At 36.5% G+C, this 22,686-nt stretch overlaps 2 protein-coding genes across 2 annotated transcripts; both read left to right on the top strand.

The window, feature by feature from the left end:
• Positions 1 to 4,828: 4,828 nt before the first annotated feature.
• Positions 4,829 to 7,754, top strand: LOC145092788 (protein SUPPRESSOR OF K(+) TRANSPORT GROWTH DEFECT 1). The gene is made up of 8 exons (XM_079030768.1): positions 4,829 to 5,527; positions 6,167 to 6,272; positions 6,344 to 6,542; positions 6,627 to 6,695; positions 6,784 to 6,858; positions 6,934 to 7,032; positions 7,110 to 7,265; positions 7,446 to 7,754. The coding sequence occupies exons 1-8, from the start codon at positions 5,047 to 5,049 to the stop codon at positions 7,569 to 7,571; spliced, it is 1,311 nt and encodes a 436-aa protein (XP_078886894.1). The 5' UTR covers positions 4,829 to 5,046; the 3' UTR covers positions 7,572 to 7,754.
• Positions 7,755 to 13,662: 5,908 nt separating this feature from the next.
• On the top strand, positions 13,663 to 17,208 carry LOC145092794 (subtilisin-like serine-protease S). The gene is made up of 10 exons (XM_079030781.1): positions 13,663 to 13,833; positions 13,926 to 14,017; positions 14,135 to 14,232; positions 14,475 to 14,627; positions 14,717 to 14,828; positions 14,924 to 15,559; positions 15,653 to 15,895; positions 15,984 to 16,098; positions 16,183 to 16,387; positions 16,592 to 17,208. The coding sequence occupies exons 1-10, from the start codon at positions 13,663 to 13,665 to the stop codon at positions 17,131 to 17,133; spliced, it is 2,367 nt and encodes a 788-aa protein (XP_078886907.1). The 3' UTR covers positions 17,134 to 17,208.
• Positions 17,209 to 22,686: the final 5,478 nt, after the last annotated feature.

Genomic DNA, 22,686 nt, shown 5'->3' on the forward strand with positions numbered 1-22,686 from the left:
GGAGAGATTTGACATACTTAGAGAGATTTGGGAGAGATTTGACATACTTGGAGAGATTTCACATACAGAGAGATATTTGGGAGAGATTTCTCATACTTAGGGAGATTTGGGAGAGATTTGACGTACTTGGAGAGATTTCACATACAGAGAGATATTTGGGAGAGATTTCACATACTTAGAGAGATTTGGGAGAGATTTCTCATACTTAGAGATATGTGGGAGAGGTTTCATTGGTGACCTTTTTGAGTGTCCGGCTACGCACTGCAAGGTCCGTAAACCCCGTTAAGCCTTGATTGGGGATCTTGCATACTCCCGATGAGTATGTAACATTGTTTTATCGGTTTGGCTCTCCACGTACCACCGTTTTAGGTTAAGGAGATCTAGGTGAACGCACTTTTCGATTTATGATCTCTCATTAGAATAGAGAGTTGTTTAGAAGTTACGTAACGTAAACTCTAGTATTCACGGCAAATTGAGTTGACCGGTTTGACTTGTTGACTTTAGTTGACTTTGGCTTGACCGAAAATTGACGGTTGTCACATTCAGGCCTTAAGATCAGGTCATTGGGCTAGCTAGGCCCAACAAACAAGATTTTACACTTTTGGGGCCCAAAGATGGTGCGTAGACGTCTGTGCACACTCGCATGTATATTGAATTCCCAAATGTTACTTGTATGAATCGAGATATCGTCGCGTTAGTAGTTTCGGGTTTTTATTGGTTCGAGACCGAACCAATTCGTTTAGCAACGACTTTTGGTATTGTTGTGTATTGTATTTCGTCGATAGTCGCGGTGCCATTATTTGATCAAATTGTGTGTATTGAATTAGCCTTGAAAGTTTTCTGTTTTCAGCCCCTCATTGTTTGTAAAATTTACTTTTTCAACCCTTAAATTAAATAACTTTCCGGTTTGGTCCTTAAATTATTTTTCTTGACATTTCAACACCAAAAATTATTGAAATTAATATTTTTCAGCATAATTTTTCATTGAAAACAGTTTAAGTCCATGAAAATGCAGTTTTCTCGGTTATAACCCCTCTTTTCGCAATTTTGACAATTTTGGCCCAAATTGGAAAATCTTTGCAACTTTGGTCCTTTTTAAATTTAAAAAGCATTTTAAACCTTTGAAAAGGACTTGGAACACTAATAGTCCACTGTTTTACAAAAAAACACAGTTTTGGCCCTCCAAAACAGAAAATTTCGCATAATGGGCCTTATTGGGCCGAAAATGTCATTTTTAGCCCATTAAGCTTGAAATTTATGTTTTTAATCCTCCAACAAGTATATTTTCAGAAAATACATTATGGAAACTGTTTTGACTCATCTCCCCCATCAGATTTCGAAATATTTCAATTTGGGCCCTTTAACTTTATATTTTTAGCATTTTATGTCCAAAAATTGAGTTTTTAGCCCAAAGAAAATGTTACTAAGCCATTTAGCTATTTTTCTTGGAATACTTTGTATGTAGGAATATACTTGATGCTAGTATCATTTAACATAAGGTATATCTCGGTTTTGAGGGGTCTTATGGCTAGATCCAACATTATAACACACAAAAACACACATATAAGCATGGAAATCATACAAGGCATACAAAACACATATAGATCTACACTTTCACTTGTATTCCCCCCCCCCCCCCACAAAACTCATAAAAACAGAAAATAGGGGGTATGAAGCTCACCTTGGGTGTGGTTTCGGTTTTTGAAGAAAAGATGGAAGAAAACTTGGTGATTTTTGGCCTTAACACCCTTTTCTTGAAGATACTCGAGTTTGGTATGCTAAGATGATGATTAACTTGAAAGATCCACTTGAAAGCTTCCTAAATTTCGAGATTTTTGAGTGGAGAGGGAGGAGTGTTCTTGAGTGAGTTTGAGAGATTTTGAGAGATTTTTTTGTGAATGTGTGTGTGTTTGAGTATGGCCGAGAGCAAGAGAGAGAGGGAGAAGAAGAGACCTTGAGGTGATGTTTGCATGGAAGAATGAGATATAATGCATGGATAACCATGAGGTAATAGTGAGGTGTCACTTGAAATTCAACTCTCTTCATCTCCTCTTGGGTTTGGGCCTTGGGCCGAGAATCTTGAAGGAAAAGGAAAATTTGGGCTTTTTGCCCCTAAGCCCAATATTAGAGTTTGTTTGGGTATGTTTTAAGCCTAAAAGAATGTAGTATGATTTTTACATTTTTGTTGGACTAGTTTAGGTTATTCATGGATCAAAGCTTTTAATTCATTTCATTCTAGGCCCAACATGGCCCAAAATGTTGAAATAAATTAGTGTGGGTCCAATTAGAGCCCAATTAGGGTTCTAAGCCCATGATAGTCAAATTGGAAGCTTATTGGTCTATTTGGATCCAATAAGGAAGTTCTGGTCCAAGGTGGACCTAAGTAAGAACTTCTATAGTTTCCAATTGTTTGATGACTATTTGTAGTACTTGTATAATGTATTTGATTGAAGTTTTTGATGTCATAATCATAGGTGTCACACCTGTTCTTAAGTTTTTGATTCACATTAACTTGAGGGTATAGATTACATGACACAAAATTTCTAGTTGTGACAGTTGCACCCGTACAAGCCTTCGCTACCACCTCTTCCATACGCTCCACTCCTATGACTACACCTTCGGATGCACTACAAACTCTTTAACAACTTGCCTCTCAGCTGGGTTTTCAACTTAACCCAGCCCCCGCTTCATCGCCTCAAGCCTTTTATACCAACCATCATTCGTCTTCTCGAGGTCGCACTTCAAATAACCGCCATGGCCGAGGCAACTACACTCAACCATCAGGAGGCACCCGCAACAACCAATTTCCTTGGGCATCTTCACAAAACACGGTGTATGGTACCTGCAACCGGTGTGGCATCGGGCATATTCCTTCCCAATGCCCTAACCGAGACCCGACCACTATCCGCTCTCGCCAACAACGAACAACCAACTATGCTGTCAATCGCTCTCAGTCTACCACGTGGCTTCCCGACACTGGTTCCAGCAATCATGTTTCTCATGATGTTTCCTCTCTTGACAGCCACACAACCTACTTTGGTGAGGACTCGCTTCATGTTGGCAATGGTATGGGTCTACCTATTTTACATATTGGTTCTACTCATTTCTATTCTCCTTCAAAATCTTTTACTTTATCCAATATTCTTCATGTTCCTGAAATAAAAAAGAATCTTCTTTCCGTTCAAAAATTCTATCTTGACAACGACGTTTTCTTTGAATTTCATTCTTCTTTTTTGCTGTGAAAGACAATATTACCAAAACTACCCTCCTCACGGGTCCAAGTAACAACAGGCTCTACTCCATCATCCTTCCGTCTCTTCAGAGTCTTCCTAAAGTTGCCTTCACTACCTTCAAGGCTTCATCTGACATTTGGCACCAAAGGCTGGGGCGGCACCCTCATTCACAACTTTTTAATTTTATGTGTTCTAAGTATTGTCTCCCTATTTCTAGTAAATTTTCTGATACTTTTTGTAAACCTTGTCATATTGGGAAGTCTTCTAAACTTCACTTAACTTCATCCAATTTTAATAGCAAACATATTTTGGATCTTCTTGTTTGTGATGTTTGGGGTCCGACACCTGTGACCTCCTTTGATGGTCACAATTACTTTTTACTGTGTGTTGATGATTTCTCTCGTTTTATGTGGATCTTTCCTCTTAAATGCAATTATGATGTTTTTGAGTTTTTTAAACAATTTGTCTCTGTTGTTGAACGACAATTTTCTACTAAACTTAAATCGGTCCAAACTGATTGGGGGGGGGGGGGGGGGAGTTTCGCAAATTTAATCCATTTTTTACATCCCTTGGCATTCTTCATCGTCTTTCTTGTCCTCATACAAGTGAACAAAACGACTTGGTTGAGAGACGTCATCGATATGTCGTTGAGACTGGTCTGACTTTACTGGCTCAATTAGGTGTTCCTAACACTTTTTGGCATTTCGCATTCGACACTGCAGTCTATCTTATTAACCGAATGCCATCTCGAACAACCTCTCACATTTCACCATTTGAGTTTCTCTTTAATCGCTCTCCTGATTTTTCCTTTTTAAAGGTTTTTGGGTGTCAATGTTTTCCCCATCTAAGACCCTATAACCAACATAAGATGGATTTTAGATCCATCCAGTGTGTCTTTCTTGGGTGCAACTCCTCTCACCATGGATACCGGTGTCTTGACTCCACCTCTGACAACGTTTACATCTCCCGCCATGTTCGCTTTCATGAAACCTATTTTCCCTTCTTAAAACCTAAACCTATACCACATATACCCCCCACATCCGACCCTTACATCTCGATGTATCCTGCTCCTACGATACCCAGCACATCACCACCAAACAATTCACCACCACCAGCCACTACACCGTCACCTCAACAAACCCCCATCTCACCACCTACCGAGCCCCCTACGGTTCCGTTGGTGACATCACCTACTACCCCCTTACGCGTGTATTCTCGCCGCCGACCTACCGGTACTGCTCCGGACCCAACAACCTTCTTGGTTTCATCTGAGGCTTCCACTGATGCCACTACCGCTTGGGTTCGACCTCCTCAGCTTCGACACCACATCAGGTCCACGAGAGAGGTCGTGATGTTCACGTCCGTGAAAGAATTCAACATCAACATCACCAACTCGCGTGAGAGGTACACCGAATAGTCTTGGGCGATGTTTAGACTTTGGAGCTTATAAGTTAGCTTATAAACAATTTTAATTGGTAACGTAATATAATTTTGTACTTGATAAACATAATTTTTTTTTATCAGTGTTAGTATTAGATCGTGAGTCGATCACAAATCAGAAATATATTTTATAAAAAGGAAGTAAAAATAAAAAGCAAGCCTCCGACTCGCGTGTAAATTCGAATTGAGGAGCATTTGACTCCATTCCTTCGTCACCTGATCACCATCGTCTTCTCCCTTTTCCTCCAATCGAACCCCCAAATTAGTCGATTTCAGTTCCCGATCCACCTTAATTTCTAGGGTTTCATTCCCTTTTTCCTATTTATACTACCACAATCATTCGATCTCAAAAACCCTTGATTACACATATGCCATGTATAGCAATTTCAAAGAACAAGCAATAGAGTACGTGAAGCAAGCTGTACAAGAGGACAATGCTGGAAATTACGCAAAAGCTTTTCCCTTGTACATGAACGCTTTGGAGTACTTCAAAACTCACTTAAAGTACGAAAAAAACCCTAAGATTCGTGAAGCGATTACGCAGAAATTCACCGAGTATTTGCGTCGTGCGGAGGAGATTAGGGCTGTTCTGGATGAAGGTGGTACGGGCCCGGCGGCTAGCGGAGGTGATGCGGCGGTGGCGGCACGGCCAAAGACGAAACCCAAGGATGGGGAAGGGGGAGGTGGAGATGGGGAAGATCCTGAGCAGTCAAAGCTTAGGGCTGGATTGAACTCTGCGATTGTTCGGGAGAAACCTAATGTTAAGTGGAATGATGTTGCTGGTCTTGAGAGTGCTAAGCAGGCTTTACAAGAAGCGGTTATTCTACCGGTGAAGTTTCCTCAGTTTTTTACTGGTTAGTATACTTGATATCATCATTGCATCTTGGTTTCTTTTTACTTGATTTGATGGAACATGAGCAACTCATTAGGGTTCTTAGATTATTTGAACTTCAGTGATTGATTCATCATCTCTGCTACTTCTTCAAGATCATAACTGGTCTAACATCGTTATCTTTTGTTCATTACTATTTCCTTTCCTTCTAATTCCCAAATTATTGAGCTGCATAACTTCTAGTTGCCTCCCAAATAACTTGACTTGTGTATCAAGATCTTATAGAATGTTAGTGAGTTACAATAACTTTCATCCCCAAGCAAAATGCAGATATTATGTGTCATGAAGATATATTTTATATATAATGATGGGGGCAATTTATTGGAGAAACACTAGTTTCAATTGACAGAACTTTTAACTGGAGGTAGCTTGCGTTATTGTGCTAAGTGCTAATGTTTTATCTTTCAATTTTGCTTACAATCCACACACCAAAAGTGCTTACTACAATGTTCTTTAATGCTAATCTTAAATAATTATTATTCTCACAATAATGATTATAACACACATACTTGCATACCCTATATGTTTTTTGATAACCAAAACCATTTCATAGATATATTTTATATCTTCACCAACAACTTAAGAATTTGTTTAATTGTAGGTAAAAGGAGACCTTGGAGAGCTTTTCTTTTATATGGTCCACCTGGCACAGGAAAGTCATACTTAGCAAAAGCTGTTGCAACTGAAGCAGACTCTACATTTTTCAGGTCTTAATTCTAACCATTACATAAATAGATCTTTTTTATTTTAATAATTTCAAATGTCTTTTTTGGTGCAGTGTATCTTCTTCAGATCTTGTTTCAAAGTGGATGGGTGAAAGTGAAAAACTAGTCTCAAATCTTTTCCAAATGGCACGTGAAAGTGCACCTTCCATCATTTTCATTGATGAAATTGACTCCTTAAGTGGTCAACGTGGCGAGGGCAATGAAAGTGAAGCTTCAAGACGTATCAAAACCGAAATTCTTGTTCAAATGCAGGTCATTTTTTTTTAAAAAAAAATCCATTAATCTTTTACTAAACTACCCCTTAAAGCTTAAACACACTTGTTTTTATTCTTTCAGGGTGTAGGACACAATGATGACAAAGTCTTAGTTCTTGCAGCCACAAACACACCCTACTCTCTTGATCAGGTCTTTTAGTAAATAAATAAACAATTCCCATAAGGGTATTTTAGTAAATAAACAACTGTTGACTACTTGACTAATTGTTGTAATGCAGGCTATAAGGAGGCGATTTGATAAGCGTATATACATTCCACTCCCAGATATGAAAGCAAGACAGCACATGTTCAAAGTAATACGAGGGCAATATATGTAATTTTTCAATTTTTTTTTTATATTCTAAAATCTTAATTGTTTTTGTTTATAGGTTCATTTAGGGGATACGCCTAATAACTTAACTGATAGTGACTTTGAAGCTTTGGGTCGTAAGACTGAAGGGTTTTCTGGTTCTGATATTGCTGTTTGTGTAAGTGAAATTCCTATAAAGACCCTGAAATACCATTTGTAGAATATCTATCATTTATTTTTATTTATTTTGTGTAGGTTAAGGATGTTTTATTTGAACCGGTCCGTAAAACTCAAGACGCCATGTTTTTTGTTAACACAAACGACGGCTTGTGGGTCCCGTGTGGACCTAAACAACCCGGGGCTGTCCAGATCACCATGCAAGAGCTTGCAGCAAAAGGACTCGCTTCAAAGGTAATGAAAAGGGCATTTTCGTCTTTTCCAGACACACAAGAGATATATAGTAATTTTTGTCCTATTGATAACAGTCCAATACATACCACACACAATATAAGATATAAGATAAGACTGTACTGTTTTGTTCTGTTCTGTTCTGTACTGTTTTGTTCTATCTGATGTGAGGAGTTATTGCAGATTAGTCCGCCGCCAATCATACGGGCGGATTTTGATAAGGTTTTGGTGAGGCAGAGGCCAACTGTGAGTAAAAGTGATCTTGAGCTTCATGAGAGATTCACAAAAGAATTTGGGGAAGAAGGTTAATGAACAGTGACTCAGTGAGTTGAGTTGAGTTGGGTTGAACTCATTTATGTCAAATGTATTTTAAAATACTTGGTGTTGGATTTTATACAAGTTTGAGCATGTTCAAGCTTTTCTTCTGAACCAACAAGGATATACTATGTTTTTTCTTCTGAACCAATTTGAAAATCGAAGTGTGATTAACTATTTATATTGTTCAGTCATTTTTTATATGTAGGTTATTAATGTGTTACTGTTAATAACTATATTATTGATGCAAAAATGTAATATATATTTGTTTAAAATAAAATGGTTTATAATCACAAACATTTGGATATGGATTTAGCAAAAGGGGCCATCATGATAACAAATCGGTAGAAAAATTGGCATCTAGGTGTTGACTGAATACGTGGTTGTTTTTATGCCTGCTGTTGCTGTTTTTATATCTTTCCTATGTATAGTGGTGGCTCTGGGTTGTGCTGGTGATGCGGTTGCATAGATATCTGATTGATTTTTTTTTTTTTAAATATTGTGTTGCTAAAATTTAAAAGATAAAATAATGTTATATTAATTAAAGTATAGTTTCAGTCTACTAATTCAATTCATGTTTTGTTAACAATAAATATTGGAGTAGTTTTGTTAAATTTATAATTAATATAAAATTTAGATATCAGAATAAATACAATTATATATCCACAAAACTATCTGGTTATAGCTTCTAACTTAGAAATTGATTCGGTGTTGTTGAGAAAAATAATTAAAGAATAATTTTTAAGAAATTACATTTTGACGAGAGTGATGGTTAGTAGTTGAAATAGTAAATGAACTTTCACATAGACTATCATTCATGATTTAACAACTTGTGTACATATATTGTTACTTACACTATTAGTTCGTTTGAGTGAACATTTAAGCAATATAAGTGGTATGCAGATCTTTTTGGATTCTTATTCACAATAGAAAAGCTAAATCATTGAATACTGATGAACTAAAGAAAACTAAATAAATTTTGAAAAGAAGCTACAAAATGGTTATATTTCATACATTAGTGTCGTAGTTGTGCCGGTTTATTCAACGAGCTTGAATTGTTACAAATATTGTTTACCAACTGAACATGATACAACTAATGCAATATTAAACTTCTTAAAAGAGAAAATCTTATTCAGTTTCTTTAGCAGCATACATAATATTGTTGATTGTTCTCACTACAGTTGTTAAAACAGAAATAAGTTTTTCAAAATTAAAACTTTTAAATCTTATTTTTGATCTACTACGTCTTTAGAAAGATTAAACGTTTTGGTTTTGATTTTGATTGTGAAAAATTTCTTAAAAATATTTATTATGAAAATATAATAAATTAATTTGGATTTAAAATTGAGAGAAGATCAATGTTTAAAAAATAGTAATGCGTTGCCTATTTATCTTTTTTTCCAAAATTACTTGTAATAGTTTCAGTTTATTAATAATGAGTGAAGATTGGCATATACTGCAAATGTTTAATCGCAATTAACAACAATTTTTTGAGTATGAATTTGATTTTTACAGGCATTCGAAATGTTAAGACCGGTCTTGATTTTTTTGGAAAGGCGGGGGATTTGTTAAAAACCTAGTAAGAAGCTAGAATATAACCATTACAACATAATACAAGCTAAACTAGGGTTATACGACCAAGAAACCCAAGAAAAGGTAGCTTTTTATATACCTGATGGAAATCCAAAAAAAAAAAAAACGCCCTATGAACAATAACATAGAAGTAGCAGATTTCCTAGGAGATGACGACCCAATGATAGTGGAATTTCGAAAATTCCATATGGTCCATATAGCCATAATCACCACTGCATCAAATGACTTATGCTGACCACGAACCATCCTAGTCAAATCTGTAGAATGTAACATGACTGGACTAGGAATCTGAACGTCCCACTAAATATCAATACGACCCCAAATATCCACCAACTTTGTACAACCAACGAAAATATGGTCAACATACTCCAATGGAGTTTAGCAAACTGGGCATATAATTGACTCCATAATAATACCCCTAACAAAAAGTCTCTCCCTAGTTGGGATACTCAGTAACCAAATCCACCATAGCATGATATTTAACATTATAGAAACCCAAATTTTCCATCAAGTTTCCATCCCTGCACTAGGCAACATACCATTATCCAAAAATAAACGAGTAGAAGAAACAAAGAAAGAATCTGACACGTCAAGCAACCACACCAACCTATCAACATGATCCTTAAAATGCACCCCTTGCATCAGACTAAGAAACTTATCCCATTGCACTTGCTCTACCCCATGACACCGCCTAAGGTGTATTAACCGACCATCCCATAGATAAACGATGTTGGACCATACTCTTCTTGTGGAGACCCAAAGCAAAATATCTATGGAAATACCTAGCCAAAGATTGCCAGAATCTACCAATCATGCCAAAAAAACTATAAGACCCATCACCAACACAAACATGACAATAGCTTTGAAAATCAAACCCTAATCTCTCAACTGCCCAATCGAGTGCATAATGCTATTCTAGGGGACCTTAGAGGCACTAGAATTATCCAACACATGTCAGGTCTTAACGACCAACACCTATAACAAAACAGGGAAATGAAAGAGCCTCTAAGTCTGCCGAATGTAACGTGACCAGACTAGAAATCTAAACGTCCCACTGAATATCAATACGGCCCAAATATCCACCAACTTTAACCAACGAAAATATGGTCAACATACTCCAATGGAGTTTAACAAACCGAGCATATAATCGACTTCATAATAATACCCTTAACAACTTTGTGTATAGGATGTTGCTATGCTATAGTGATCTGCTAACTTGGTAGATCTGTATGATTACTTGTACTAGCTGGTTATTGGTTATTGTTTGTATATGTTAACATAGTGAGGTTGGGTCGAATCGGTATGGCATTATGTTGTACGCCAACAAACCTGGTGGTAATCCAGTCAGAGATTGTGGATCCAGGGTAATCCAGTCGGGAGACTATGGGCCGGGGGCAATCCAATTGGAAGACTATGGGCCGAGGGCAATCCAGTCGGGAGACTGTGGGTCGGAGGTAATAATGGGATGCCAAGCCCACCAAGCAAATTACATCATTTGTTTGCAAATAAAACGTAATATAATGGTAAAAAGGGGTATCGATCCTCGGGGAAATGGTTGTATTCAATCACCAATGCAATCTAAAAGAACTATTGTAAATAAACTAATTAACTACAATTAAACTAAAAAGGGGGGGGGGGGTGTTTGATTACTTGAAAACTAAAAGACTTGAATAACTAAAAACTTGCAATTTAGCAAGATAGTGAGATGCTCAAATATTGGAGAGAGTTGGTTAACTACGGCAATTCAACACAATGAACATTTGTGTGTTTATCATTAGGATTCAACATGAAGCTTATCATTCATCCCAAATTGGTTATAGCAATCATGAAGCATGATATGCCAAGATTCCTCTTAGGTAGTATGGAGGTTGGGGAAGCCCACAACACACCTTCTTAATCAAGATCAAGGGTTTAATTGAAGCAATTGAACCCAATAAGTTAATTAGCCTTACGAAAGAAGAAATCCCCAATTCCTAGAGGATGTCAATGCTTACACATCCATAAAGGAGCTACGATTCATAAACTAGAGATGATTTTTACCATCATAAAGCCCTTGTTCTAAGTTAATTCAATAATTCAATGCAAAATCAAAGAAATAAACTAACAATAGCTCATTCAAGTGCCAAGCTCATGATCAAAGCATTAAACAAGAATAAGAAATATGATCTAGAACCATAAACATAAGATAATTGATAATCTAGCATGAATCCTTCAAAAACCCACAAACATTCAAAGGTTTTAACCAAAGTTAACCAATATAAAGAGTTTAGCCACTCATGGCAATAGAAAAACAATCACAAAAGTCTAATTGCATAAAGAAACTACCAATATCTTGGAAACATGAAAAGAAATGAGTCTTCAAGCTCCAAAATCGCCTCCTATAGGTCTTCAATGGTGAAAAATCGAGAGTGTAGTTGATAGATCTGATCCCCCAAGGTTATGGTGTGCCAAATGACCATAATGCCCAAACTAGGCAGTTGCGCGAGTACCCGCGCGGCGGAAATTCCACCCGCGCAAGTGTTGCTGTAATGCTATTGGCTCTTCATTCCTCCACTCCACCCTTCCACTACCAAAGATTGTCTTGGTCCCCTCCATATCCATGTGATTTAAATTAACCAATCATATTTTAGCTTCAAATATGGATGCTCCAAGTCCAAAATAAAAGTCCAAGATCCATCTTCACAAGCCCACTTCATCCAAGCCTTTAGCTTTTTAAGCCCAAATCTTCTTTTATGGATCCGCCAAGCCCAACAATGCATCAGAAAGCCCACTAAGTCCGTCTTCACTCTAATCTACAATTGCGATAAGCTCCAAAACCCTGCAAGATTCCTCATGCAAAATAAAAAGTCCCCGATACGTTCCATGATAAAGAAAATAAAGAATATACAATGCAATACTAATAAAAAGAGCTAAAAATCTAAAATAAACTAATAAGAATAAGAAAATAAAATAAGCTATCAGGTAATCTAGTCGGGAGACTGTGGGCCGAGGGCAATCCAGTTAGGAGACTGTAGGCCCAGGGGCAATCTAGTTTTATACCGTGGGCCCGATGTGCATGTATTGTTTATGTATTGTTATATGAGTATTTTGAGAGAACCCACTAAGCTTCGTGCTTACTCATTTGAAATGCGAAGACGTGATCGTACACATACTCTTGCTGATTCATGTTTTAGGAGATTTTTGATACTATGATTCTATGGATTTGATTTGAAAACAATGGTTTACTATCTTATGGTTTTGTGGAAATGTTTTGTAAAAATAAAAAATTTTATCATGGTTTTTGGGATATTACACTAGCTAACACTTTATTCCACATGAACCAATGCATATGTGTCTCTCTCCTAGGTTAGCTCCCCAGAAAAACCAAGCCCTAAAAGACTCTAAGGAACAAAGAACCGTAACAAGAGCCATAAACATCGACATGAAGTATGTCCCAACTGACCACACCACTGACTTCAGTAGAGTAAGACGCCATCCAATAGATAACGACCTCGTTTTCCACCTCAAAAGCCTCTTCCTAAATCAATCTAACATTGTAGATCAAACACCTACTTAGTTCTCGTGATGACCGACCGTAATCCCCAATTGAACAAAATGCAAAGTAGCTGCCCCACACCCAACAAGCGTAATCGTAGCCTCAACCATAAAAGAAGCTACACCAAAACCAATCAATTTACTTTTCTTCAAATTGATCTTCAACCCAGACACAAGAAAAAAACATCTAAGAATACAAACAATCCTTATGGCATTCTCCACCTCCCACCTCCCACAGGCACAACATAATAGCATCATTTACATAAAATAAGTGAGAAATCATAATTTGCATCCCAGTTTTTTACACTCATCTGAAAACTTGCACCAACTGCATATTAAAAAAAAGCTATGTGATCATAAAATTGAAAATCTTCCAACTATACTGATTATATAATTTAAAATGAGTTATATAATTTAAAATGAGTTATATACTGTGAATATTTAAGAATTTTTTTTTATCGATTATATGCTTATTGTTGTAATCATACAAGTTATACTAGTTTCTTCAAAAGCTAAATCAAATTAATTGGTACGTAAGAGTCAATTTTGACAAGATGCATCGAGTAGCATTACAACTTTGACCGAAATGATGTTAACTTTTAACATTTCCAATTTTCCATCATATAGTGATCTTAAATACACGATCATTAAATTTTGTTTATATGACCCAAGATGCATAAAAGATTTTTATTTAAAATCAAAACAAAATATCTAATTTTATCATTGTATTGTCTCATATCTCCATTAAAATTTTAGTTGCCATTATAAAATATTGTGATCATATTTTCGATAATATGATTATTTTACTAAATAAACAATCATAATACAGTTTTCTTTGGACACAAACAAAAGCCGGTTCATTGATGCCTACCTTCGACTTATCTTCTTAAAGTTTCATTTAAATAATTACAAGTCTCTTTTGGAAATTTCTTTTTTTCTTGTGGCTATTAAATTCTAGATGACTCCACTTTGTCAAAAGTCTACAATTCCAATTTGTTCTTGCCATTTAAAAACCGCAATCATGCACCCTGGTTGCAACAAGACTTTTCGACAAAACATGAAATCAACAAGACTTTTCGGTCTCTTTTTCCTGGTTACACTTGTGTTTGGCCATGGAACTGACAGAAAGGTAACATGTTCTCTCTTCAAATTTATATTATACATAGAATTATAGTTTTTAATGATAGTATAAGCATTGAACTTGTATTTCTTGATCTATAGCATTACATAGTCTACATGGGACAACACTCGCATCCGAGCTCAGAGTCAGTCGTCACAGCCAACCATGAATTGCTCGCATCACTTCTTGAAAGGCAAGCATGTATAAATACGTTTATTTATCTGTCCAATTTTATTCTTTCTTATGTTTTATGGGCCCCATCATCCCATAAATAAAAACTTGAGTTTATGATGCGGCTCTTCTTTTGCAGTTATAATGGAGCAAAAGAAGCATCAATCCATCATTATACTAAAAGTTTCAGAGGTTTTTCAGCTATGCTTACACCTGATCAAGCAACGAGACTTTCAGGTTTCATAGAAATAGCAAAGTTTTGTGTTAATCTATTCCCCCATACTTTGTCGCAAAACAATTTTTTGTCATTTAGGGGCTGTTAGATAAATCTTTTCTAGAATAAGATATATAATGTGATTAGATTCAGATCATAGAAAATGAAAAAGATTTTGTTTATCGGGTCTAGAATAAACATACCCTACTATTATCTTTTGGTTAAGTAATCTCCCTAAACGGATTATAATTTTGTTGTATCACAGAAAACGAAGATGTTGTTTCAGTCTTCGAGAGCAAAATGAATCAATTACATACGACTAAGTCATGGAAATTTCTAGGAGTAGATTCTATTCCACAATATAACAAGCTTCCCATGGATATAAAATCAGATGTAATTGTTGGTGTCGTTGACACAGGTAACGTGTTACAAACACTCATTGCTTATAAATTATAATGACCATAAAAAGTTCGTCTTTGATAAAAATCTTTACCCAAATTAATTTAGGCGTTTGGCCGGAATCAGAAAGCTTCAATGACTATGGATTAGGGCCTGTACCAATGAAGTTCAAGGGAGAATGTGTTGTGGGACAAAATTTCACACAATCCAACTGCAACAAGTAAACAACAAGTTCCTGTTAAAACTAGTAACGCTAGATATAGCGACAGAAGTATATTTGTCACAATAGTCATCCTTTTGCGACGCTTTTTGTAGGAAGATAATAGGAGCTAGATACTACTCAAAAGCATTCGAAGCGATAAGAGGACCTCTAGAGAACTTCAATCGGACTTTCTTCCGATCAGTCCGAGATACCGACGGCCATGGGACCCACACCGCCTCTACTATTGCCGGATCAAAAGTCTCAAACGTCAGTTTCTACGGGCTAGCTTCGGGCACTGCCACCGGAGGCGTACCAAGTGCGAGGCTTTCCATCTACAAAGCTTGTTGGTTCAAAGATTGCGAAGAGGCCGACATTCTCGCAGCAATTGATGATGCCATACACGATGGTGTCGATGTTATTTCTCTTTCTCTTGGTCCAATCCCTCCCCAACCGATTTACTTTGAGGATGTGTTTTCGATTGGATCATTTCATGCATTTGAGAAGGGGATTGTGGTATGTGCGTCCGGTGGGAATAGTATTTTTCCAAGCACGGTGGGTAATGTCGCTCCGTGGATCCTCACTGTAGCCGCTAGCACGATTGATCGTGAGTTATCATCGTATGTGGTTCTTGGAAATCATAAACAATTGAAGGGTTTTAGTGTAAACACCACACCGGATCAAGGGAAACAATATCGTTTGATATTCGGGACTCATGCTGCAGCTTTCGGCATCCCTTCTAGAAATGCAAGGTAGTCTAATGAACTTAGCAACTACACTAAATGATTACTATGCATTTCTGTGGCAACAAACAATAATTTGGTGTTTTCGCTCCTCTTATCTAGCTTTTGCAAGAGAAATACCTTGGATTCAAACCTGATCAAGGGGAAGATCGTAGCGTGTACGCTTGAGACATTATTTGATGATAAAAACGAAAAGGCGATTACAATAAAAGAAGGTGGTGGTGCCGGGATGATCCTCGTTGATGACCCTCTTGGGAAAGACGTTCTCTTTCAATCTGCACTTCCAAGCGTTTCAATTGGTCAAGAAGAAGCTCAAGAGCTTCAATCATACATGAACACCTTCAAGTAAGTCAATAATCATGTATTCTGTATATAAAGAACAATATAAGATCTCAATTATGATCTAATGGTTAATGTCGCATCATGATCCAAGGAACTCAACAGCTAGAATATACCAAACAGTAACGCATGTTGGGATTAAACCATCACCAGTCATGGCGATTTTCTCCTCCAAGGGACCGAACATAATAACTCCCGACATTATCAAAGTTTGTATTATTCTATATTCTATAAGATTTTTTAACAAATCAAATTGAATTCTAATACATGATTGTCGTAAATTTGAATTGCAGCCAGATATAACTGCCCCAGGAGTGAATATTTTGGCGGCATGGTCACCTTTCGCGACAGATGGCACTGCTGGCAACAGCCTCGACTATAACATGATCTCGGGCACATCTATGTCATGTCCGCATGTTGCTGCGGTTTCAGCACTTTTAAAATCGGTTCATCCGAATTGGACCCCTGCCATGATTAAATCTTCAATAATGACAACAGGTTACCCTTTATTCAGTGTTCTTTTTGACTTAATGTGAGTATTAATTGATCGAGTGAAACTATGTAAAAGTGTGAACAAAATATAACTTAATATAGAAAGTAAGAGAAAAAAATCTTTGCATTTACGTACATATCCTTAAGAACTAAGAAAACCATTTTCTTGTTGTATAATTCTGTATCTATATATAATCACTTTTCTTGCAGCTACCATCACTGATAACACCGGAGACCTCATTAAAAACGAGGATTCTACAGAAGCAACACCTTTTGATTATGGATCAGGACACATAGATCCGATTGCAGCGGTCAACCCAGGACTCATTTATGACTTCAACACCAGCGATCTCATCAACCTCCTTTGCAGCAGCGGTGCAACTGTCTCACAACTCAAGAACTTGACCACAACACCGGTTTACTGCAAGAATCCTCCCACAGCTTCCTACAACTTCAACTATCCGTCGATTGGTGTTGCTAATTTGACTGGAAATTTGTCGGTGTACAGGACAGTTACTTACATTGGCGAAGGCCCGGCAGTTTATCATTCGATACTAGAAATTACAGGAGTAAAAGCTTCGGTTTACCCTAATGTTATAAGGTTTCAGAAATCGGGGGAGAAGATGACTTACAGGATTGATTTTGAAGCTTATAAGAGTAGCAATGGTAGCTTTGAGTTTGGATCATTGACATGGATGAACAACCTTCATAGGGTTAGGAGTCCGATTGCAGTTAATGTGGTACAGATTTAGAGGTCTCTCGTGTGTATATATACTTGAATTTAGTTGGATATTAAGAGTAGCTATGGTAGCTTTGAGTTTTGATCATTGACATGTCGGGGGAGAAGACGAGTTACAAGATTGATTTTGAAGCTTTATATGAGTAGCGATGGTGCATGGGTTTCAGTTTGGATCATTGACGTGGATGAACAACCTTCATAAAGTTAGGAGTCCGATTACGGTTAATGTGGCATAGATTTTGTTATGAACAAAACAAAAACAACAATTAAACAAACCTTGGATTATAGTGGAAAAACTTAAAACCGGAAAAAACCACTTGGAAAAATACTATATTAACGATAATTTTTATAATGGTTGATGGTTTTGTGTAAAACGGAAATGAAAGGAGATAATGAAAAACAGTTTTAATAAACATATACAAAACTATTAAATAAAGGAAGGAATTAAGGGAATGGAAATTCAATTTCATCCATTTTCTATGTTTGGTTCAATTTTTTTTCTAAGGAATTTGATTTCTAAGTGAAAAAAAAAAACTTTCCATAAATGTGAGTAAAGCTCATAAAAAAACATGAGAAATTGCTATTATGTTTAATTCGCCCATTTATGCAAACCATAGTTACAACATACAATCATAAATGATTTTATTAGTTTGGTGCATCATGTAAAAACATGAGAAACTGACATAACCTTAGTATCATAAATTCATGGAATCGGGACAAAAGAATATAACTAAATTTAGATACAACCAAATTTATTTCACTTAATAGATTATTCATAGTTTATTATGCTAAATAAATTTGGTTGTGTCTAATGCAGACACAAAAGATGTAATTTGCTCTAAAAGACAAGTTAATAACCAATTCAACAATTAATTTGAAAGTATGTTGGTATAAAGAGAAAATCTCCCATTAATGGACATTTTAATGAATCTTTGTAAATATAATAAAAGTACATTGAACTTCTTTTTTGGCTCTTGATTACCATAACCAACCAATACCATAAATCATAACGCAAGAGGCCGTTTTACTTTTTTTTTTTTTTTTTTTTTTAACTGGATCTAATTAATAATGACAAACAGACACAATCCAATAAATCTATAGAGAAATAATAATAATACTGATCATGAAAATGAACATTGTCCCAATCAAAAGAAAAGTGACTCAAAGTGCATCTCTCAAACTCCTCCACCAACTTTATGAACAAACAATGAATCTACAACTGCTTCATCCACAAAGAACAAATACATCTCTTCCTCACATCCTTTTGGTTTCATTATATATTCAGCTGCAAAAAGGAATAAAAAGTATAATATAAATTACAACAAAAGAATGTTTACGTAGTTTTAACATCACTTCTATAATAAAGCACTTATATAAGTTACATATGATTTCTCTAAATCTTAGCAGATTGTTTAGAATAAGATGATGCCTAAAATTTTAAAACTGATGATATCTGGAAAGGTTATTTCTGAAGAGATGTATTGTCATTAAGATATTTAAAGCACTGTCAATTTATCCAACCAATGTTTTCATTTTTATGTTTCACCAAGTCAAGACACATGGAGTCCTTATAAGTGAAAGTGATCACCTATAGTTATAAACAACAAACTACAATGAATACATCTATTAACATCATGTAAGACCTAAAAATTGTATTACCAAAATGAAATGAACAGGTTTTCCACTCTTATAGATAATCTTGATTATTTCGAGTAATACTTATCAAAAAGTAATTAGTTTTGAAAAAGGTAAATAGATCTAATGAAGATTTGAAAGTCAATTTATAAAACTTAGGGGGTGTTTGGATTAGCTTATTAGCTTATTGTTTATTAACTTATTTGTGGTGGGAATAAGCAATAAGCAATAAGCAAGGGGGAGATGCTTATTAAAATTAGCTTATTTAGGCATTTAGCTTATTCGTAACACAATAAGCTGATTTCTAAGGATTTTATCCAAATACTTAAACTTAGCTTATTGTGGTGAGAATAAGTAATAAACAATAAGCACCCTCTTTTTTTCCTATCCAAACACACCCTTTATAGAAATGAGTAAAATGACGATGTTATTTATTAACTTCCCCATGTAAATGCACAAAATGAAACACATAGTACGATATAAAGAAAAACTTACAGGATGCCCAAAGACGACAATGTTTTTGCCCTAAAAATATATTAAACAACCAGTTAAGCTTATAAACCCTGAATTTTCGATACCGATTTGGGTGCAGTAGCCAAGAAACAGACCTTAAAAATCCTAAATACTAATCGATTTGCGGGAGATTATATCTAGTGGTCATCTCATCCTCAGAGAAGAAGATGGAGAAACAATGTTTAGGTAGCGATAAATGTTTTTTTGGTTCGTGTGAATCAGAAGAAAGGGGGGCAGAACACGTATCACTTCCTGAAGCGGTGGATTACGCCTACATCTGATTGTCAGGTGCAACATATCAGAACACGTCTTCGGATTAATAATTGACCATGCACCAAATTGCAAATACTAGAAACCTCATGGCCAAAATTTGAAAACCCACAGTATAAGGACCAAAACTGTTAAAATGGAAAACTATTGTGGCCAAAATCTAAAAGGCCAAAATTTGAAAACCCACAGTATAAGGCTAATATAGTAACCTTACACTTTAACTAATGAATTATATATATATATATATGTATAAAATTCATTAGTTAAAGTGTAAGGTTACTATATTAGCCTTTACCACCATCATTACTGCCACCAATGCCACCGTTGCCACCCACTACAACCACCTTCAGTACCACCACATCTAACACCGTCATCACTGCTACCACCCACCACCATCACCATCGTCATCACCACCACCACCATTGCCATCACCCACTACCGGCATCACCGCTACCACCCACCGCTTAATGTGTAACACCTCTCGCGTGATCACATTTGTTATATACTTTAACGAAATCTTTTAAACAAATTTCAGGGTTTTAGTTTGAAATGGTCTCACACTTTAAATCAAATGTTTTACAGAGTTCAAATGAAGGTAACAGTCCTAAATAAAAGTTTTCCAACAAATTTAGGTTTTAATAAAATATTTCATGTGAGAGTGTCACAACATATATCAAAAGCAAGGTTTATGAAGTCATTACAAAAAAATCTTCTAAATATCCAATGTTTTGTAAGTCTTCTAAGCTTCTAAAAATATCTACTAGCTTACAAAATTTATTAATGAGTGGTTTAAGCTTATGAGGAGCTTAGTGAGTATGATCACATCGTTAGACATTATGGACAGTGTATGAATAAATACTTTGATTCTTACCAATGTACATGCCCATACCTTCTTAAAATAACAAAATACACATCAAAAGTTAGCTTGGGGTAAAATATAACATAAATCAAAGTACAATGCCATTTATAACAAATCTCATATAAACTTCATAAGTGAATAAATAATGTAAGGTAAATGTACCTGAAAAAACTTCTCAATAATCAAAATTCGAACAAGATCGTATAGATTAAATAATACTCATACGAGTTCCAAAACATTCGAAAACGATAATCTGATCAATAAATCAATATACAAAACTTCATAGTTTTCCAAATATTTTTTTAGGAAGAAACAATTTAAATGGATAATGAAATGCATGCAACTATTCCCAACCCAAGTCAATATCAAAGTCTAACTCACAGATGAAAAGTCTAGACTAGGGAGCCACTACCCCTAGCCGATGGGTCAAGCTAGAAACTATGATGGTAATTCGATTCTAGGTCAAGGAAGCCACCACTCCAAGTCCATATAAGGGGTAACAAACCTCTATATGTGTACGTGAAGATTATTTAGAAATCTACTCATAACTCAAAAAGGATCCCAAAGACATAACCACATAAGTCTCATATCCTAGTACGCATGTATGCAACAAGTTGGATGCCACAATATTTTTTTTCCACAAAATAAGCTGTTTTAGCTTTATATCGACCAAACGCATTTATGAAAATATAATTTTATTAGTGCATATGTAACATCTGGGATTTTGGGTATGTTAGTTTGTGTTTCAATTTTGAGGATTTAGGAGGCACTCGACGAGTCTAGAGTCTGACTCGTCGAGTCACGTCAAGTTGATTGCAGGTATTTAATGAAAGGACTCGACGAGTCCTAGTATGGACTCGCCGAGTAGGTGCTGGGCAGAGAAAACCATAAGTTCCGGGGTTGGAGCCTATTTAAAGGAACTTATGACCTTGGATGCGCCTCATATCTCCTGTGAGAAACCCTAAATCGCCATTGGAGCCTTGGGAGAGTTCTTATGATGAAATCAAGTAATTTTATGGGTTTTGTGGAAGGAAAAGAGCATGACTCAAGCAAGGAACGAGATGGGGGCACTGGATCTATCATCTCTTCGCATGGGACTGCTGTATGAGGTATGAATCTATACTTATTCTCGTGTATTTGGTGGTTTTCTTGAATCTAGGGTTTTCTTATTCCTTTTTAGCTTGGATTCGAAGCTTATGAGGTCCCAAGGTGGAATAAGTCTTAGATCTGGACCTTAATTGGTCCAGAGAGTCCCAACCATTCTGCTTTATGCTGTTTCATTAGAGATATGAACCTAGGTTGCCATTTTAGAAGCTATTTCACCAAAAGAAGCCTTGTGTGCATTGCATGAGTGTCAAGATTGGACCTTTACGTGATTATTGGGCATGTGGAAGTCAGATCTATAGGTTAGAGAAGCAGATATGACCTCAGAAGGTCGTTTGAGTGTTGCCATGGAAGAAACTCGCCGAGTCCATAAGGGGAATCGACGAGTTGAGTCGGGCTGCCCCGCGATTCGTGACCAGTGGTAACCCGTAGAGTGAAAGGTTAACTCGACGAGTTGAGTGAGACCTTAGGAGGATTCAGAGGACAAGCATGGACTCGCCGAGTCACCTGAGTGCACTCGACGAGTCATGTCAAAGTTTGACCGTTGACTAGAGTTGACTTCAGTTGACCTTTGGGTTTTGTCAAACAGATTCAAGAGAAGTCAGGGAGGGGTAGAATGGTCTTCTACCCATTCTAAAGAGATGAGGACAAGAGAAAGTATTAATTAGAGATGTTTGCCTTATGTGTTAGGCGGAGGCTCGATCGAGGTTATCAAGCCAGAAGGTTTACTAGACATCATGAGAGGTGATTCTTCTCCGTATAATTTACCTAGAGTGGTAACTATGTGTGATCGGAAGGTCTTATATGCTATGCGGAGTATGTGATATGTGTTGCTATGTGATATGTATGTGTTATGCTATGTTATGAGTACCATGATATGGACCGGAAGGTCAAGATGATGAGGAACGGAAGGTCATACGGGTAGGGCCGGAAGGTCTACCAGAGTTGGGACGAAAGTCCCCTGAGACACATGGATCGGAAGATCCCATAGAGTTATGGCCTTGAGTGGTGTATGTGTTGTATGTGGTATTTTGGGGAAATCACTAAGCATTTATGCTTATAGTGTTATGTGTTATGTGTTTCAGGTACTAGTGATGATCGCGGGAAGGCGCCGACATGATCCATACACACAGGCAGAAGATTTATTTTATGATCTTGGGACATGTTTTATCATGATGACATTTG

Source organism: Lactuca serriola, chromosome 1 (assembly GCF_051521515.1).
Source record: "Lactuca serriola cultivar US96UC23 chromosome 1, Lser_US96UC23_V15, whole genome shotgun sequence".
Lineage (NCBI taxonomy): Eukaryota > Viridiplantae > Streptophyta > Magnoliopsida > Asterales > Asteraceae > Lactuca > Lactuca serriola.

What these genes read in the sequence shown, in the direction of transcription:
- LOC145092788 (XM_079030768.1), top strand. Translation starts at nt 5,047, where the DNA reads ATGTATAGCAATTTCAAAGAACAAGCAATAGAGTACGTGAAGCAAGCT. An exon ending in GTTTCCTCAGTTTTTTACTG is followed by an intron (nt 5,528 to 6,166) that starts GTTAGTATACTT and finishes GTTTAATTGTAG; the next exon opens with GTAAAAGGAGACCTTGGAGA. An exon ending in CACCCTACTCTCTTGATCAG is followed by an intron (nt 6,696 to 6,783) that starts GTCTTTTAGTAA and finishes GTTGTAATGCAG; the next exon opens with GCTATAAGGAGGCGATTTGA.
- LOC145092794 (XM_079030781.1), top strand. Translation starts at nt 13,663, where the DNA reads ATGACTCCACTTTGTCAAAAGTCTACAATTCCAATTTGTTCTTGCCAT. An exon ending in CTCGCATCACTTCTTGAAAG is followed by an intron (nt 14,018 to 14,134) that starts GCAAGCATGTAT and finishes CTTCTTTTGCAG; the next exon opens with TTATAATGGAGCAAAAGAAG. An exon ending in ACACAATCCAACTGCAACAA is followed by an intron (nt 14,829 to 14,923) that starts GTAAACAACAAG and finishes CGCTTTTTGTAG; the next exon opens with GAAGATAATAGGAGCTAGAT.